At 54.9% G+C, this 14,770-nt stretch overlaps 6 protein-coding genes across 6 annotated transcripts; 4 read left to right on the top strand and 2 right to left on the bottom strand.

Annotated features, from left to right (window-relative positions):
* Positions 1 to 42: 42 nt before the first annotated feature.
* On the top strand, positions 43 to 1,778 carry W97_01711 (uncharacterized protein; the record flags this gene model as incomplete). Its single annotated transcript, XM_007779616.1, has 4 exons — positions 43 to 373; positions 426 to 553; positions 851 to 1,057; positions 1,107 to 1,778. 4 exons carry the CDS (start codon positions 43 to 45, stop codon positions 1,776 to 1,778), a joined length of 1,338 nt encoding a protein of 445 aa, XP_007777806.1.
* Positions 1,779 to 1,927: 149 nt separating this feature from the next.
* On the bottom strand, positions 1,928 to 3,482 carry W97_01710 (uncharacterized protein; the record flags this gene model as incomplete). The annotated part of the gene is made up of 3 exons (XM_007779615.1): positions 1,928 to 2,654; positions 2,707 to 3,167; positions 3,450 to 3,482. The coding sequence occupies 3 exons, from the start codon at positions 3,480 to 3,482 to the stop codon at positions 1,928 to 1,930; spliced, it is 1,221 nt and encodes a 406-aa protein (XP_007777805.1).
* A 538-nt stretch (positions 3,483 to 4,020) lies between these two features.
* On the top strand, positions 4,021 to 5,831 carry W97_01709 (uncharacterized protein; the record flags this gene model as incomplete). The annotated part of the gene is made up of 2 exons (XM_007779614.1): positions 4,021 to 5,431; positions 5,488 to 5,831. 2 exons carry the CDS (start codon positions 4,021 to 4,023, stop codon positions 5,829 to 5,831), a joined length of 1,755 nt encoding a protein of 584 aa, XP_007777804.1.
* A 2,876-nt stretch (positions 5,832 to 8,707) lies between these two features.
* W97_01708 (uncharacterized protein) lies at positions 8,708 to 11,026 on the bottom strand (the record flags this gene model as incomplete). Its single annotated transcript, XM_007779613.1, has 1 exon — positions 8,708 to 11,026. The coding sequence occupies one exon, from the start codon at positions 11,024 to 11,026 to the stop codon at positions 8,708 to 8,710; it is 2,319 nt and encodes a 772-aa protein (XP_007777803.1).
* A 249-nt stretch (positions 11,027 to 11,275) lies between these two features.
* W97_01707 (uncharacterized protein) lies at positions 11,276 to 12,343 on the top strand (the record flags this gene model as incomplete). The annotated part of the gene is made up of 1 exon (XM_007779612.1): positions 11,276 to 12,343. The coding sequence occupies one exon, from the start codon at positions 11,276 to 11,278 to the stop codon at positions 12,341 to 12,343; it is 1,068 nt and encodes a 355-aa protein (XP_007777802.1).
* Positions 12,344 to 13,623: 1,280 nt separating this feature from the next.
* W97_01706 (uncharacterized protein) lies at positions 13,624 to 14,749 on the top strand (the record flags this gene model as incomplete). The annotated part of the gene is made up of 4 exons (XM_007779611.1): positions 13,624 to 13,656; positions 13,726 to 13,889; positions 13,946 to 14,104; positions 14,152 to 14,749. The coding sequence occupies 4 exons, from the start codon at positions 13,624 to 13,626 to the stop codon at positions 14,747 to 14,749; spliced, it is 954 nt and encodes a 317-aa protein (XP_007777801.1).
* Between the last annotated feature and the right edge of the window lie 21 nt (positions 14,750 to 14,770).

Genomic DNA, 14,770 nt, shown 5'->3' with positions numbered 1-14,770 from the left:
CCACCACCCAAACCATGAACCATCTCCTTGGCAGTCGACAGTATGGAAAAGCCTGCGAGTCTTACCAGGGAAATATCACCCCCAACGCACAGTAGGAAAACGAAGCCTCTACAGAAAGAGCAAGAGAATCCAAAGGATGGACCACCTCCGGTCGCCGCGCCCAGTCTCGCAGCGATCGAAGCGGGCGAGGCCAGAATACGTGATCATCTTGCCTACTTCTCCGAGCATCTCAGTAATGTATCGAGGTCTGGAGAGAAAGGCGCCCCGAGGCTATCCATCGACGATTTTGTGAAGCTCCATCAGCGGAATCAACACCCGCGCGGGCGCCATTTTGTGATACACCAACATGATCATCCAGTTGCTGGAGTCCATTGTATAGCGAATCTTCTTATCTAGATACTGATACTGTCGGCTGACAGAGGCAGATGACCTCCGCCTGCAATTTTCTGAGACAAGCACTATCTCATTCGCAATACCGTATGGCTTGCCCGGTAATCCTAATTCCAAGAGGCAGGGTAGATTGGCCATTGAGACGAGAGTGCACAATTTGTGGGTACGCATTCACTCTTACGAATTTCATCGCTATATCCAGAAGCCGATCTTCCACAGTCCCACTCTTGCATGGAGACAAAACAAGATTGACTTTCAAATCACTACCGTTTGCTTCATTCACGACGTAATTACCTCTGTATTTACCGCTCCATGTGGAGCGTTGCCAGAACTCATTATCAATTCCAGGTACCATAGAGCCACAGACGCTCCGCTTTCAGGGTCACTGTGGGAATATCAACGCGCGCTTTCAATCAGCTGTAACGTCATTAAGACAGTCGCTAACCGCTATCGGCTCCAGAACAACTTGATCGAGTCTGCCTCCCATGCCACCGGCTCCCTGCTCATCTGGGACACCGGCGAATACTCCATCCTCCAACGGCAGGCCAGAGCCGTGCAAACCGACGACGAGTTGTCGGGCGGCTCGGATCATGCGCCAGGTCCATCCCCTTCAGCCCACCAAAGAAGCAAATCCGAGAACCAAAAGCTTTTCGAAGCATTCCAAGCCGTACGCTAGCTCACCGCTCGCGAGTAAGCTATTTCTCTAATGGATCCAGACTCACATCCGGCTTCGCCTCCACGGCACCCGGCTACCACGGAGTTATACCATATCGCTCCGCCTTCCACCCGCGAACAATACCACCAAAGCACAAGCAACGCCCCGCAAGCGCCGACGAAAGAGCACATTCATTCCATCGCGACCAATGTACCCTGCTACCGACAGCGATACTGACGAAGACCCCGGAAACGGAACTGTATCGCCGTCGCTTCCGCGTTCGCGGACAGCTTCTGCAACACCTTCAGCCTTTCACGGCGGAGACGACGACCGCCAAGCAATCGAAGCAGCCAACGCATCAGAAGTTGAAGACGAGGACCAAACGACACGAACAAACAATGCTTACCCGGGGGCTACGAACAGCATCGGCTCTATCCACCAGCGGCAGTGGTTTCTGCGGCTCGATCAGGTCAATTCGGGATTTGTGCGAGCGAGTTCGGGACCTGAGAAAGGGAGATGGGTCCGGGGCTTGTTGAATGGGGGTCGTGGAGGTCCCGGAGGGGATGATAGTAAGCATGGAGAGCTGGAGCTTGGTGGCTTTGGCACGTTCTTCGTGCGGGGAGCTGAGCATGAGAGGAGCGTAGTTACTGGGCGGTTGAGTAAAGATGTCTTTGCTGATGAAGGCGTGAAGGGCTTTCTGGGGAGGAAGATGTGGCGGCCGATACTGGAATGAGTATGGGGCCTTGTCGGTCTTGAGTGCTCAGTGCACAATGACTCTCCAGCAATATCACGCAAAATATAGCCACTTCCCTTTGAGCTATACCATCACAACTACAGTCATCTTCCATGACTATCAACCCATGTACAGCGCGAACCGCGCGTCTAACCGGACATCTTCAACCCCTCCAACAGCGGCATGTCATCAAACTCCTTCCTCAACCACCCCCTCACCTTCTCCAGCCCCTCCTTGAGCACCTCCGTCTCACACACATACCCAATGCGCGCATACCCCCTAAACTCCTTCCCAAAGCAGCTTCCAGGCACAAACAACACCCCCGTCTCCTCTAACAGCCTCTTGCACAACGATTCCGCATCCACCTCTCTCCCCTCCCTATGAAACCGCACAAAAGCCGTCGTGCCCGCCACCGGCTTAACCCACTCACATACCTCATCATGCTTCGTTACCCACCGCTCAAGCAGCGTGACATTCGTCCTCGCGAGCCCGATGTTGCGGCCCAGCAGCCCATGCACCGTTCCCGGGCTTAGCGCAAAACTTGCCACAGCGTCGTCCAACTGACTCACGGAGATGGTCGTGTAGTGCCTAGCAGCCGCGCACTTCTCTACGATGTCGCGGGAGCGCGAGGCGAGCCAGCCAATGCGGATCCCGGCCAGCGAGTAGGCTTTGCTGAGTGAGCCGGTGGCGATGGTGTGCGGGTAGCCGAGAGAGAGGATCGAGGGCGGGAAGTCCGGGGACATGGGGGTTATGGAGTGGAAGACTGGGCGATAGACTTCGTCGGAGAGGATAGTGATTGACTTTTCTGAGGCTTCGTCGACGAGATCTTGGAGGAATGATTTCTTGAGGAGGGCGCCGGTGGGGTTGTTGGGGTTGCTGCAAGGGGTCAGTCATGAGGATTTGGGTAGATGGCTGTGGGCCGGCGTACTTAATGACGATCAGCTTAGTGTTGGGCTTTATCATCGCTTTCAACTCTTCGATATCCAGCGTCCAGTCCTTTTCCGGCCTGGCGTGCCAGAGATCAACCTCAGCTCCAAGGGACTTGGGGATCTCATAGAGCTGCTGGTAGGTTGGATAGTGACATATCACATGGTCTCCGGGGCCGACGAGGGAGTAGAACACAAGATGATTCGCGGCAATAGCTCCATTCGTGATCAAAATGTTATCTGCCGGTAGTGGGGTTCCCACTCTAGAAGAGTAAAGGCGAGATAAGTTGTTCTTTAACGCCTCAGATCCCCGGATGACGCCGTAGTCGAGCTTCTTGGATAGCGGCAGAACTGCACTGGCTGATTTGTCCTCGGAGAGCTCATGCAGTTGGTCTAGTGAGATGGACGCGCAGCAGGTCTCGGCGATGTTGTATTTACATTTCGTTTCGTGTTCATCCATCCACTGTATCTTGGTCAGTGTCCGCGCATGACACGAGAGATGTTGGTTTTGAGACGGGTACCAAGCAAGCGGCTATGGTCGAGGAGGCGCCTCTTTCTGGTGGAGCTTAGGCATCGTCCAATAGAATGTTTCTTTTGACGCTGAACATCGATGATCAAGCAAGACGACTGTAAAGCCAAGAGAGACTTAAAATTTATACACATGAAGAGCGAGGACACCGGCAATCGCTTAGCCGTGGATGAGGATCGGAGACTGATGAGAGGCAGGAGATGGAACTGTACTCACATGCTCAACGGCGAAAGGCTCTATCTGGACCATATTGGCTGGGTATAGGGTGTGAAAAGCTAAAGGACACTAATCTGTCTATGTAGTGAAATGACTTCTACGATTGTATCAAGATACTTATATTCAGTCAGCTTGTGATGTGGTGAGCATTGTCATCCGAAGGGCGTGGGCATGAACGGCCGGCCCGAGACCGGAGAAGAGGAAGCTGTCCTCGAAACCGCCGACTCTAACAGGATCATTCTTCAGTGCATCTCAAGTCTTCGGATTAGCTGACTCGTAACGAGAGTGTATGGGACTGAAGTGTGTTGGCAGGCTCTTTTGCAAGGCTCAGTGCCTGAGGAGTCAGGCAGTCGAAATGGCCTTATCTCCGATAATGCTGACCGAGCACTCCGTAAACCAACGGAAACATTTCTCGTGCTACAGGTTGTGCTGAGTAAGAGGAGGGCGATGGTCGAGTTTAAGAGATACAACGACCGATGATACCTGGAACATTGACCTTGTCCGTCTCATTCCACTCTCTCCGACCCGCCGGCTCGAGCACTCGCAATCCTCCATCAAAGGGCATATAGTCATGTCTTCCCCAGACGGGCAGCCCACCGGGCAGCTCACCGAAACCTCTCCCCTCCTCCCTAAGCCCAGAAGCCATAGCAATGGATCCCTACCGCAACCCATCGATTCTTCCGCCGGCATTGCGCCTGAGGGCCCAGATGCAGGTGCTACATTCTCGGACGATAGCGAGGACGGCAGCGGCGACGGCGACGACCTCGAGCGCCAGACCACAAACACGAGCGAAGGGCGCCAGCGGCAGTATGAAGGGCAGCCCGAAGTCAAGAAGCGGATGAAATACATCCTCCCCGCCGTCGCAATCGGGATCTTCCTCTCCGCCGCCGACCAAACCATCATCGTATCGAGCTACGGCAAGATCGGCACAGACTTGAACGCGCTGAACAACACGTCGTGGATAGCGACGGCGTATTTCCTGACGCTTACCAGCTTCCAGCCGCTGTATGGGAAGCTGTCGGATATTTTCACGCGCAAGTCGTGTCTGCTGTTCGCGTATGTGGTCTTTGGGCTCGGCTGCCTAGGCTGCGGTCTCGCGCAGAACATGAACCAGCTTGTTGCGGCAAGAGCGTTTGCGGGTATAGGGGGCGGCGGCATGACGACCGTCGTGTCTATTCTCATGTCCGACACTGTTCCATTAAGAGAACGCGGCAAGTGGCAGGGCTATGTGAACATCATCTACGCGGCTGGCGCGGGTGCTGGAGCGCCCTTGGGTGGGATCTTGGCCGACTCAGTGGGGTGGAGATGGGCTTTTATGGCTCAGGCACCGCTCTGCCTCATTGCTTTCACCGCCGTATATTTCATCTTGAACGTGCCGAAGCAGGATCAGGCGCACTGGAAAGAAAAGCTGAGGCGGATTGACTTTCTGGGTGCTGCTATACTGATATGCGCTGTGTTTGCGCTTTTGCTAGGTCTTGATCGCGGCAGCAATGTTGCGTGGTCGGATAAGGTCACCATCACCGCGCTATGTGTTTCTTTGCCGCTCTTTCTGCTGTTTGTTGGCGTGGAGATGAAGGTCGCCGCGGAGCCCTTCGCGCCCGGTCACATTATCTTTGAGCGTTCACTGTTCGCGTGCTACCTCTGTAACTTCTTCTCGTTCAGCGGCTGGCTTGCCGCGCTGTTCTTCATACCGCTGTACTTCCAGGCCGTGGACGGACACACCGCCACGCAAGCCGGAGTGCGACTGATTCCTGGCATCCTTGCCGGTGTATCCGGATCTTTGTTCGGCGGCTTCTATATGCAGAAGACCGGCCGATATTACTGGCTGACCGTGGGCTGCTACAGCACTCTGGTGCTTGGCCTAGGTGTCATTCTTCTCTTTGCAGGTTTGGTCACTAACTCAACGTGGGGTTTGTGTTTTGGCATGATGATCTCTGGGTTCTCGAATGGCATCGGAGTTACGACGTCTCTCATTGCCCTTAGTAAGTTGATTTCATCCTGTTACGCTGCGTAAAGGACGCTCAGCTAACTGTCACAGTCGCCAACGCCTCCCACGAAGACCAAGCCGTCGCAACCGCCTGCTCCTACCTCTTCCGCTCTCTCGGCTCCGTGGCAGGTGTGTCGCTCTCCGCGACTGTCGCCAACCAGGCCTTGCGGGCGCATCTGAAGAGCGAGCTGAGCAGCGGAAAGGACGCAGCGAAGATCGCGGAGAGGGTGAGACAGAGTCTGGAATATATCAAGACATTAGAACCGGAAGTCAGGAGTATCGTGAGGGACTGCTACGCGAGGAGTACGAGAGCGGCGTTTGGACTGCAGATAGGGCTTGTGGCGGGCGCGGCTGTTGCGGCGTGGTTTATTAGGGAGAAGAAGCTGAGCAGATAGGCCTCGAGTTCGAGGTTAAACTCGTTCCGGCGTTCTTCACTGCCTCGTATGTGCTACTGAAGCAGCCTATCAACCGCTCGTTACGATATCTGCAGAGCGGCTCATAGTAAGACATTAGCAGAATCCTGAGCGTAAGTTTCCCAAAGGCAGTTGTCAACAAGTTGATCTTTAGAACCTGGACGTTGTACGAATACCCTATCTGAGAAAGCTCTAAAGTGAGCTTACTAAGCCGCCTATGGCCCATGGGCTGCAGTTTGGCAGCTGAGGCTAACACGTTATGGCCCTGAACTTAGGATCTGTCCTCTCTATAAGTCGGGGAAGTAATTTTATCCCATTGTTCGTCATAAACATCCATTGTGTATTGAAGTTAATCCTTTATTGCCGACACATTCTAGACTCCGCTAAGCATGCCGGTCTGTACGGTCTGCTTAGATCTCCGCGGAGGAGAGTTGCACGTCCATATCAACAAGCTGCGCTTCGCTATTTGAAACGGGTGTCCTGCTTGTACCTTGCTCTACAATGGAGTCATTGACTACCTGGGATCGCCTGAGGGTGTTGAGGAGGTTTCCGCTGAAGGAGGAAGTCCTAGTGAGCCTCTTCGAGTGTGCGCGTTTGGGGAAAACCTGAAAACGGAAGATCGAAGCATGAAGTTCTACACCCATCTTGGTAAAACTTGTCCGTTTCGTACCTCCTCTATTTTGGCATTCCATACGCTACGTTTTACGGGCCGTCCACCTGGTTGAGAGCAATCGCCGGGCTCCAAAAACAGATAGGTCTTCAGTCAGTTTTAGAAGATCATGAATAGAAGCAACTCCTATAAGATACTGCCCCGTAAGCGTGTTCAAGCCATACTTAGAGGTTGATGGCCAGAGTAAAGAACTTTAGGAACGTGGTGGATTCAATAAATTTCGGTGATATCGGAGTAAGTCGGAATTCCGGCGATCTATGAGTCCGGTAATTTCTGTCATAGTCAGGGCAAGTCCGTATTTGAGAGCCCGTAAGCTAACAAATGCAGGCGAGAGAAGCGTATGGGACAACATCAGCCTCGGCCGGGAGGTATCTACAGATTCCCCTTCTGAAGAGTGCATGAACCTGGCCAAATCGTGGGTGGAGGACTGCGATACATTGCATCCTCTCTGCCAGACGGCAGACTTGGCACGACTGCCGACGAGGGTCATTCACGTCAGTTCTGACGACGAAGAGCCATTCCTGTACCTCTCGTACGACAACCCGCAAGAAACCGAGCGAAGTATGTCGCGCTCAGCTGGTGTTGGGGCGGTGAGATTCCGTTGCAGATTACGCAAGAAAATCTTCGGAAGAGGAACAAAAAGATTCCATTCATACAACTCCCTGCTACATTTCAAGACGCTGTAAGAATGACGAGAAGGCTCGGTATCGAGTATCTCTGGATCGATTCGCTGTGTATAGTCTAGGACTGTCCTGATGGCTGGGCTATCGAGGCTAGCAGGATGAAAGACGTGTATAGCAACGCTTGGGTCACGGTCGTCGCGGATGGGGCTGTCAACGCCCGCGGAGGCTGCTTTGTTGCATCCGAGAAACGGGCGTATCACAGATACCGCGCGAAAGTCCCATACCCAGTGCCTGACGGAACGAGGAGTAACATGTACGTAAGGCCACTTTGCGTACCGCAAGGTAATAATGTCGGCGCGCATAGCGACCTCATGGACCTGCATTTGCGAAGCAAATTGAGTACTCGGGGATGGATCTTCCAGAAGTACCTTCTCTCCCGACGGCTATTGGTTTACTCGGCTGACGAAATGTCATGGGAACGCATGACAGAGCAGTGTTGTGAATGTACCTTTCCGCCTCTCGAAAAAGACAAACTCGAAGGCTGGAACGCGTACATGACTCCTGTCGGGAAAGATGCCAAAGGATGCATGAAGTTCGTTTTCGGCTGGCACGAAATAGTTTCGAGTACAATGAACGCGACTTGACTGTGGACTCGGACCGTCTCGTGGCTTTGTCCGGTCTGCTGCGATGCAAAGTACCACTCTTAACACATACTTCTGCGGGTTGTGGAAAGAAGACATGGAAAGAGAGCTTCTTTGGCAAGTTTCCAAAACGGACAGTCGAGGACGCTGTAACGTTAGCCGGAGGCACACGGCCTACTATGCTCCATCGTGGGCATGGTCGTCGGTCACAGGGAAGGTGGAGTGGAACCGATGGATGAGTGATGTCGAACGCTCATGTATCAAGATCACCGGCGTCGACTGTGTCCCTGCAGGGCCTAACCGTTATGGCCCTGCAGCGAGCGGCTATATCCGAGTATACGGCTATGTAGCCGCAGTGACAGTTCGCGAGAAAAATCCTGTCCAATCAGAATGGGGGACGGGACTTGAAGTGGTCAGCGCATCCACGCGGAACGGCGATTGTGCTTCTGGTGACCTCTGGCCGGACGTAACAGACGACAATCGCGAGAGTCATTCCGAGGTACCTTACGCGGTACTTTTGGTCCGAGTTGGGTATTCAAGAGCATGTGGTCTCTTGCTTAGACCATATAGAAGCGAGTCAGAGACCTACGAAAGAGTGGGCTTTGTTGACGGCTTGATATGCTCGTTCGAGCAGTGGTCCGAGGGTGCTGTGATGCAATCCATAACTATTTTGTAAGGTACAAACCAACAGTTTTTGCTCTACCCGTGACTGTATTTAGTCGGCATCAGATCTGTTGATGTCAGCGACAGAGTCTAAGTCGCGCGGGCTCCGCCGAAAGGAAGACTTTTAGTCGAGCGGCAGAAGTCTCAATCAGATCGGTATGTTGATCATCTTAGTACCGTGACAGTAGCGTTTGCCCTCGCCGTAACACTGTGCCCATCTTGAGTGGTACGTGACGCCAGTCGTAACAACTTGCGAATCCCTCATGCTCTCCCCTCAAGCACCGCAGCCGCCCGTTCCAAAAACGCATTAACAGCCCTCACCCTCACCAGCATCCCTCCTTCTCCTTTCGCGCTAATCCCAGCCTCCACCAACCCCCGAACCACCCCCTCGACACCCTCCTCCGGTCCCTCTTCTCCCCGGCCCTTCGCCCCAGCACTCTCCCTCCCCCTCTGCACTGCCACCTCAATATCAAATAACCCCTCACTCAGCGCCTCCCTCTCCCCCTCCTCCTTCTGGGCCCGGGCGTGCCCCGCCCTCACCTGATCCATGCGGACCAGCACCTCCTGGCGCCGCCTCCGCACATCCAGCAACTCCTCCCTCAGCGCCACTTTCTCTTTCCGCGCCGCCCGCAGCCGGCTCTGCAGCGCGGCTCCCGCATCCAGGGCTTCGGTAAGCCCGAACAGCGCGTCGGACAGGTGCGCCGAGAATGTGCGCACAGTGGCCCGTTTGCGGCGGAGGAGAGCGCGGGCGCGCGCGTCGGAGGAGGGCTGGCGCTGGGATTGGAGCGCGAGGTTGTCGGAGAGGCGGGCGGAGATTTCGGAGGTTACTTGCGCGAGGACGTCGATGGCGTTGAGGATTGGGATGCGGGGCGCGGGGTAGTTCACGGAGGGTTCGAGGGTGGAGGGCTTGGAGAGGCGGTAAGCTGTTATCGGGACGGTGGCGGCGGCCGAGCTTCTCCGCCGTTTTGCGGGTTGCGATGGTTTAGAGATGGCGTCTGCGCGGCGTTTGAGGGGTTTGGTGATAGTGGACGCCGTGTTAGCTGGTCTTGGAGGGATGGAGTCGTGTCTGGACTGGGAGGGAGCAGGTGGTGTTTCTGATTCGATGTCGTCTGATGATGGTTTGGCGCCTACAAAAAGTGACTTTTCGGTGGATGTCTTCTTAGTAGCTTTGAGTCTGTCTTTCTCGACCGGGGAATATTCGAGTCTGCTTCTCTGCTGCTGTGCTCGGTCTCGACTTGGTCTGCTCGTAGTTTGTCGTTGTGCGGCAGTTTGCTCTGACTTCTCAGGGGACAGCTCATCGTCGCTCTCACCCTCTCGACCAGACTCATGCTGCGACTGACGTTCATGAAGCGACTTCCGCCGGCCGGCGCTGAATACCGGTTTATCTGGTGATAGGTCATCCGAGCTTTGTGCATCAGCGACATCCATTGATGCTGGGGTCTGACTCTTTGGTGCTCCCCGGACAGCCCTTCCCTTGCGTCTCGACTCGGCGGGTGTAAGCTCGTCCGCGCTTTCGGCATCGGCTTCTTGACGCTCTTCGCTCCCGAAAGTACGGCGGGCGGGTGTTTTAGCGGAAATCCGCGATGAATCTTCCACTACTCCATTAGAAACAGCATCTGGTTCCGCCTCAAGTCTTTCTACGTCTTCTACCGCAAATACGGCTTTGCGTGGCCTTCCTCTGCCTCGCTTCCTCGGAACGTTGGTTGTGTCAATGACTTCGCTGACGCCTGGCCCATTCTGCACTGCAGGTTCTCCGTCCGCATTGTTATGGGCTGCCTGTGGCTCGCGTGCCAGCCGCCTGGAACTAATAAGAGGGCTCTCCAACTCGTCTGGTTCGCCCTGTGCCGGAAGTAGTGGCCGTAACAAGACGGATCCAGCACGCATCTCCGTCCCCCTCTTCCCACTTGACAGCATATGCTCCTCATCTCCTCCGCCAAGCTCATCCAGGTCTTCCCGCTCATCATTCCTCACTTGAACCGCTCTCCGCCTTGCTGTGCTTGCCCTCGCGACCCCCTCACCAGTCCTCCTCCTCACGGGTGTTCTCCCCTCCACACTCCCTCCGCCAAGCTCATCCAGCTCTTGCTCCGCCTCCACAACCGCATCCAGCGCCCCTCCCCTCTTCCTTTTCCCCGTCACACTCGGCGTCGCAACCGTCTGTTGTCCAGGTCGCCCAGGTGTCCTGATAGCGCGTAACTTCCCGCTACTCCCCTGCACAGCACTCCCCAGCGCCACCGCCGACGCGCTACTACTCCTACCCGGCCTCCTCGCGGTACCCTGCGGAAAGTACGTCTCGAGCCGGCTAGGGGTTTTCATTTTACCGGGCGTGTTACCCATCTTCTCCGACCTCACCGGCGTCTTCCTCGCCGACGCTCTCGGCGCCAATGTCTTCGGTGTCCGGCGAGATGAAGGCTGTTGCGTGAGTCTGGCGGGCGTGCGACGCGCAGAAGCTCGCGGTTGTAGCGGTGCGGCCGCGGCGGGCGGCGCGCCGAATGTGAAGCCGAAGTTTGCGTTTGCGAGGTTGCGGTTGCCGGCGCCACGCTGGCGTATCTGGCGGCGGGCTTCTCTGTCGGGGGGCGCCATTGTGGTGGTTTGCGAGGTGGGTGTGGGGAGGGAGGGAGTTTAGGCGCGTCGTGCAGCTGAGGACGCGATGTGAATATCGATAAGCAGCGGAGCTCGCTCGGAGCAAGGCGGAGGTGTTGCAAGCTCCATCAGAGTTTCATCATCGGGACAAATCAACTGAAAACTCTTGGGAGAACGATTTACCGAACAGTCTGTATCCATATCAGGCGCAGAGCTTCAGCAGAGGACATTGGAGTATCTGCATTCGAGATGGGCTGGTTCTGGGGTTCCTCGCCCTCCTCCCCCTCAGACAACTCCTCCGACCCCCTCCAAAAGCTCGATCCCGCCCTCCGAGACTTCCTCGAAAAAGAGGCACCCGCCCAACGCCCCCAGAGCGCCTCACCGCGGCCCTCACCTCCGACCTCCGCACCCATCGAACGGCCACATCTCCCCACCGTCCAGCCCAAATCTACCCCATCCACTACCTCCCTCTCCGCGGACCCATCCACTCCCGCCGTGCCACCCCAATCCCTCTATCAAGATGGCCGCTACGCCCACCTCTGGAAAGGCTACCGCCCGCAGTCCGAAGTCGAGTCCGCCGGAAAGTCCGACCAAGAAAAACTAACCGACATCATCGACTCCTACAACGAGCGCAAAGCGGGCATCGGGCGGGCAGCCCTCGAGAACTGCGCGCTCGAGCAGCTAGCCTACAACGAGTGCTTCAGGTCCGGAAGCTGGAAATCCCGCATGACAATGTGCAAGGCGGAGAACAACGCGCTGGAGCGGTGCTACTCGGTGCAGGGGCGCTTCCTCAAGGCACTCGGATATTTGAGCGATGCCGGCAGGAGCGAGGAGGATGATGAGAGGATTCAGATGCATGCTGATCGGCTATATCAGCGGATGCTGGAGCAGGAGCGGCAGATTGAGGAGGCGAAGAAGGCGGGGCTGCCGGTGCCGGAGTTTAAGCCGGTGCTGTCGGGCGAGAGCATGAGACAGGCGATGGCGGGGGGTTCGGGGTCGAGTTTGGGGGAAACGCAGACGAGTAGTGTGGCCGCGGCGAAGAACTTGCCGACGCCAGCGACGCCGGGAAGGAATCAGGATGTGTTTGGGAATGTGCCGGAGGAGACTAGAAAGAATTTTGAGAAGAGGCTGGAGAGCTTGTCGAGAGAGGACAGAGAGCTTGAGTTGAGGGCTATCCAGGCGGAGCTGAATGCTGGCAGGCAGTTTGGGAGGCAGATTGAGAGCGCGTTAGAAGAGCAGAGGCAGAACAGGTTGAAAAGGAAAGAGCACGGTCAAGAGTCGATGGGAGATAAGATTAAGAGCTGGTGGGGTTGGTGATGTTCTAGCGAGTTTGAAAGCGCTTCGGTGTTCTACGGGGCGTTATGTGGAGTATTGGAGTTTATGGTCAAAGATTGCACGAGCCGTTGTTAGTATCATTTTCCAAAGGACCTTGGGTTCTTGCTGTAGCCGCTCAAAACTCACGACGCCTCCATTGTAAATCCACAATCCCACCGGACATAGGAGCCTTAGTGTTCGCCCGAGCGTTGAACCCAAATGTGTCGTCTAAGGCAAACAAACACGTGAGGAGTGGTTGATATGATAACGACGTAGGAAAGCCGTAACCAGCCCCAGCATCTGGTCTTCTCGATTGGGTGCAACTCGGAAATCAAGCAGCACATGGGTAGGTCGCTGCAGGGCAACATGTTGAAGGGGCGGCGGCTTCAAGAAGGAAAGCGGTAGTATGGCTTGAAGTCAGATGTGGCTCGCTGAAAAGATGTCTGGCGTGAACTTTTCTGTTCCTTGATATCGTTAGGACTTTTGCGGCTAGTATCGTTATTCTTCACGCGGAACTGTAAGGTTTTCAGAGAGTTCTCGCTGCATTTCACCCGCTGTCAAATCATCGATGGACCTAGGAGGTGCGGTAGTATACTGATCTAGGCCGTTGAAGGGCAGTACGGAAGCCTGTAGCATATTCGCCAATGTCATTCCGACAGCAACCATTTACTGGTGTTGCTCCGCCGTAATCGCTCAGCACCTCTGCTGTGTCCTCTATGTGGATCTTCTCTTGTAGGCTGGACATTGACCGCGAACTCCTGGGTATCGATCAGTTTCTTGTGGTGCATGCCCCCAAAGCCGAGAGATCCGGGAATGAAAGAGCCTGAAATCGACTAGATGAAAACGGGTCTATCCTCTACGGTGACATACAGCTATATGTACCACCTCAGACGTTGGAGGTCCGGTCTGAGATGCTGTATGTTGTATCGCAGTGATGTTAATCTGGTACGAGCAAAGAGCATGAGTGGTTGACAGCATGCTTGCACGTGATCGTAATATCTTTAGCTCACTCGAGCACTCCAACTTTCTCAGAGTTCAAGGATTCAAACAATAACTGACTGACACGGCGTGGCGTGAAATCACCGCTGAGCTCCTCAACGAAATGCCGCGTACAACATTGGGAACGGGCTGTTTGGAAGGTGCCTCAGGATGGGAAGGCACAATTACCCATGTATGAGATCATCGCACCTCCAGTGACCTGCCGACATCTGTGAACGTAGTGTTTTCGTGTAACTCTGAACCCTACATCAGCAGGCATAAGTGGGCAATTTGTGACAGCAAACATGAGCGACATCAAGACATACACAGTTTCCAAGGTAGGGTCCAGGTTAAATGGTGTCACAAGTCTCTAAAGGTATCACTTTCGCTAATGTTTACCGCACCAGCCATACCTCAAGATCGATTGTGGCCTTGGAGAAGCTCCATTTTGGGAGGAGAAGGCCAACACGCTGCGCTTCGTAGACATCGTCAAGTCCAAAGTCCATACGATCGATCTCAATGAGGGCCCTTCGTCGCACAAGGTGCTTGCTGATCTGGACATATCAATTGGGTGGGCGCCGCATATATAGCGAATGTCATAACCGGCCCGAGCTGATGTCTGATCAGCTGCACTGCTGACATAGAGGGTAATGATGATGAGTTCGTGTTCGGGGGAAAACACGGTTACGGCATCCTCAACCGCAAGACTGCGGAGTACAGATACATCAAGAAGTACTGGACGGAGGAGGAGATAAACGATGGCAAGCATGGTGGCAAGGAGAACAGGTAGGCGTAGTCTGTATGAGTTCTCAGAGCGGATCTGACTGCGATAGAATGCGCGGCAACGACGGTGCAGTGGACAGCCAAGGCCGATTCTGGGTCAGTACGATGAACGACCCGCTCGTTACGGATCCGATAGACGAAGGCGTGCTGTTCCGGCTTGACCCGGACATGACCTTACATCGAATGCTCGAGGGTGTCTCTATACCAAATGGTATAACATGGAGCCCCGACGACAAGACCTTTTACTTCGCCGACGGCCCGACAGCAAACATCTTTGCGTACGACTACGATACGGCCACCGGCAATATCTCCAACAAACGCGTCTTCTTCCACATAGAGGACGAAGGCTCCGCCCCGGATGGCCATTGCATCGATGAAGAGGGGTACATGTGGACCGCTGTCTTCGGCTCTGGGAAAGTGCTTAGAATAAGCCCTGAAGGCAAGTTGGTTGCGGAGATCAAGCTGCCAACAAGATCAATATCCTGCCCGGCGTTCGTAGGTGAGGATCTCTTCATCACATCTGCGGAGGAGGAGGAACCGGACAAGTATCCGGAGAGCGCGAAGTTGCAGGGCAGTTTGTTCAAGTGCAGTGTTGGCATCAAGGGTCGCAAGCTGTACCGCTTCAAGTATCAAGGTGAAAGAGTCTGAGCCGTTGCTGTTGTCGGCCTT

The sequence above is a fragment of the Coniosporium apollinis genome (genome assembly GCF_000281105.1).
Source record: "Coniosporium apollinis CBS 100218 chromosome Unknown supercont1.6, whole genome shotgun sequence".
Lineage (NCBI taxonomy): Eukaryota > Fungi > Ascomycota > Dothideomycetes > Coniosporium > Coniosporium apollinis.
The sequence above is the reverse complement of the archived record's forward strand: the minus strand, read 5'-3'. Positions and strand labels throughout refer to the sequence as shown.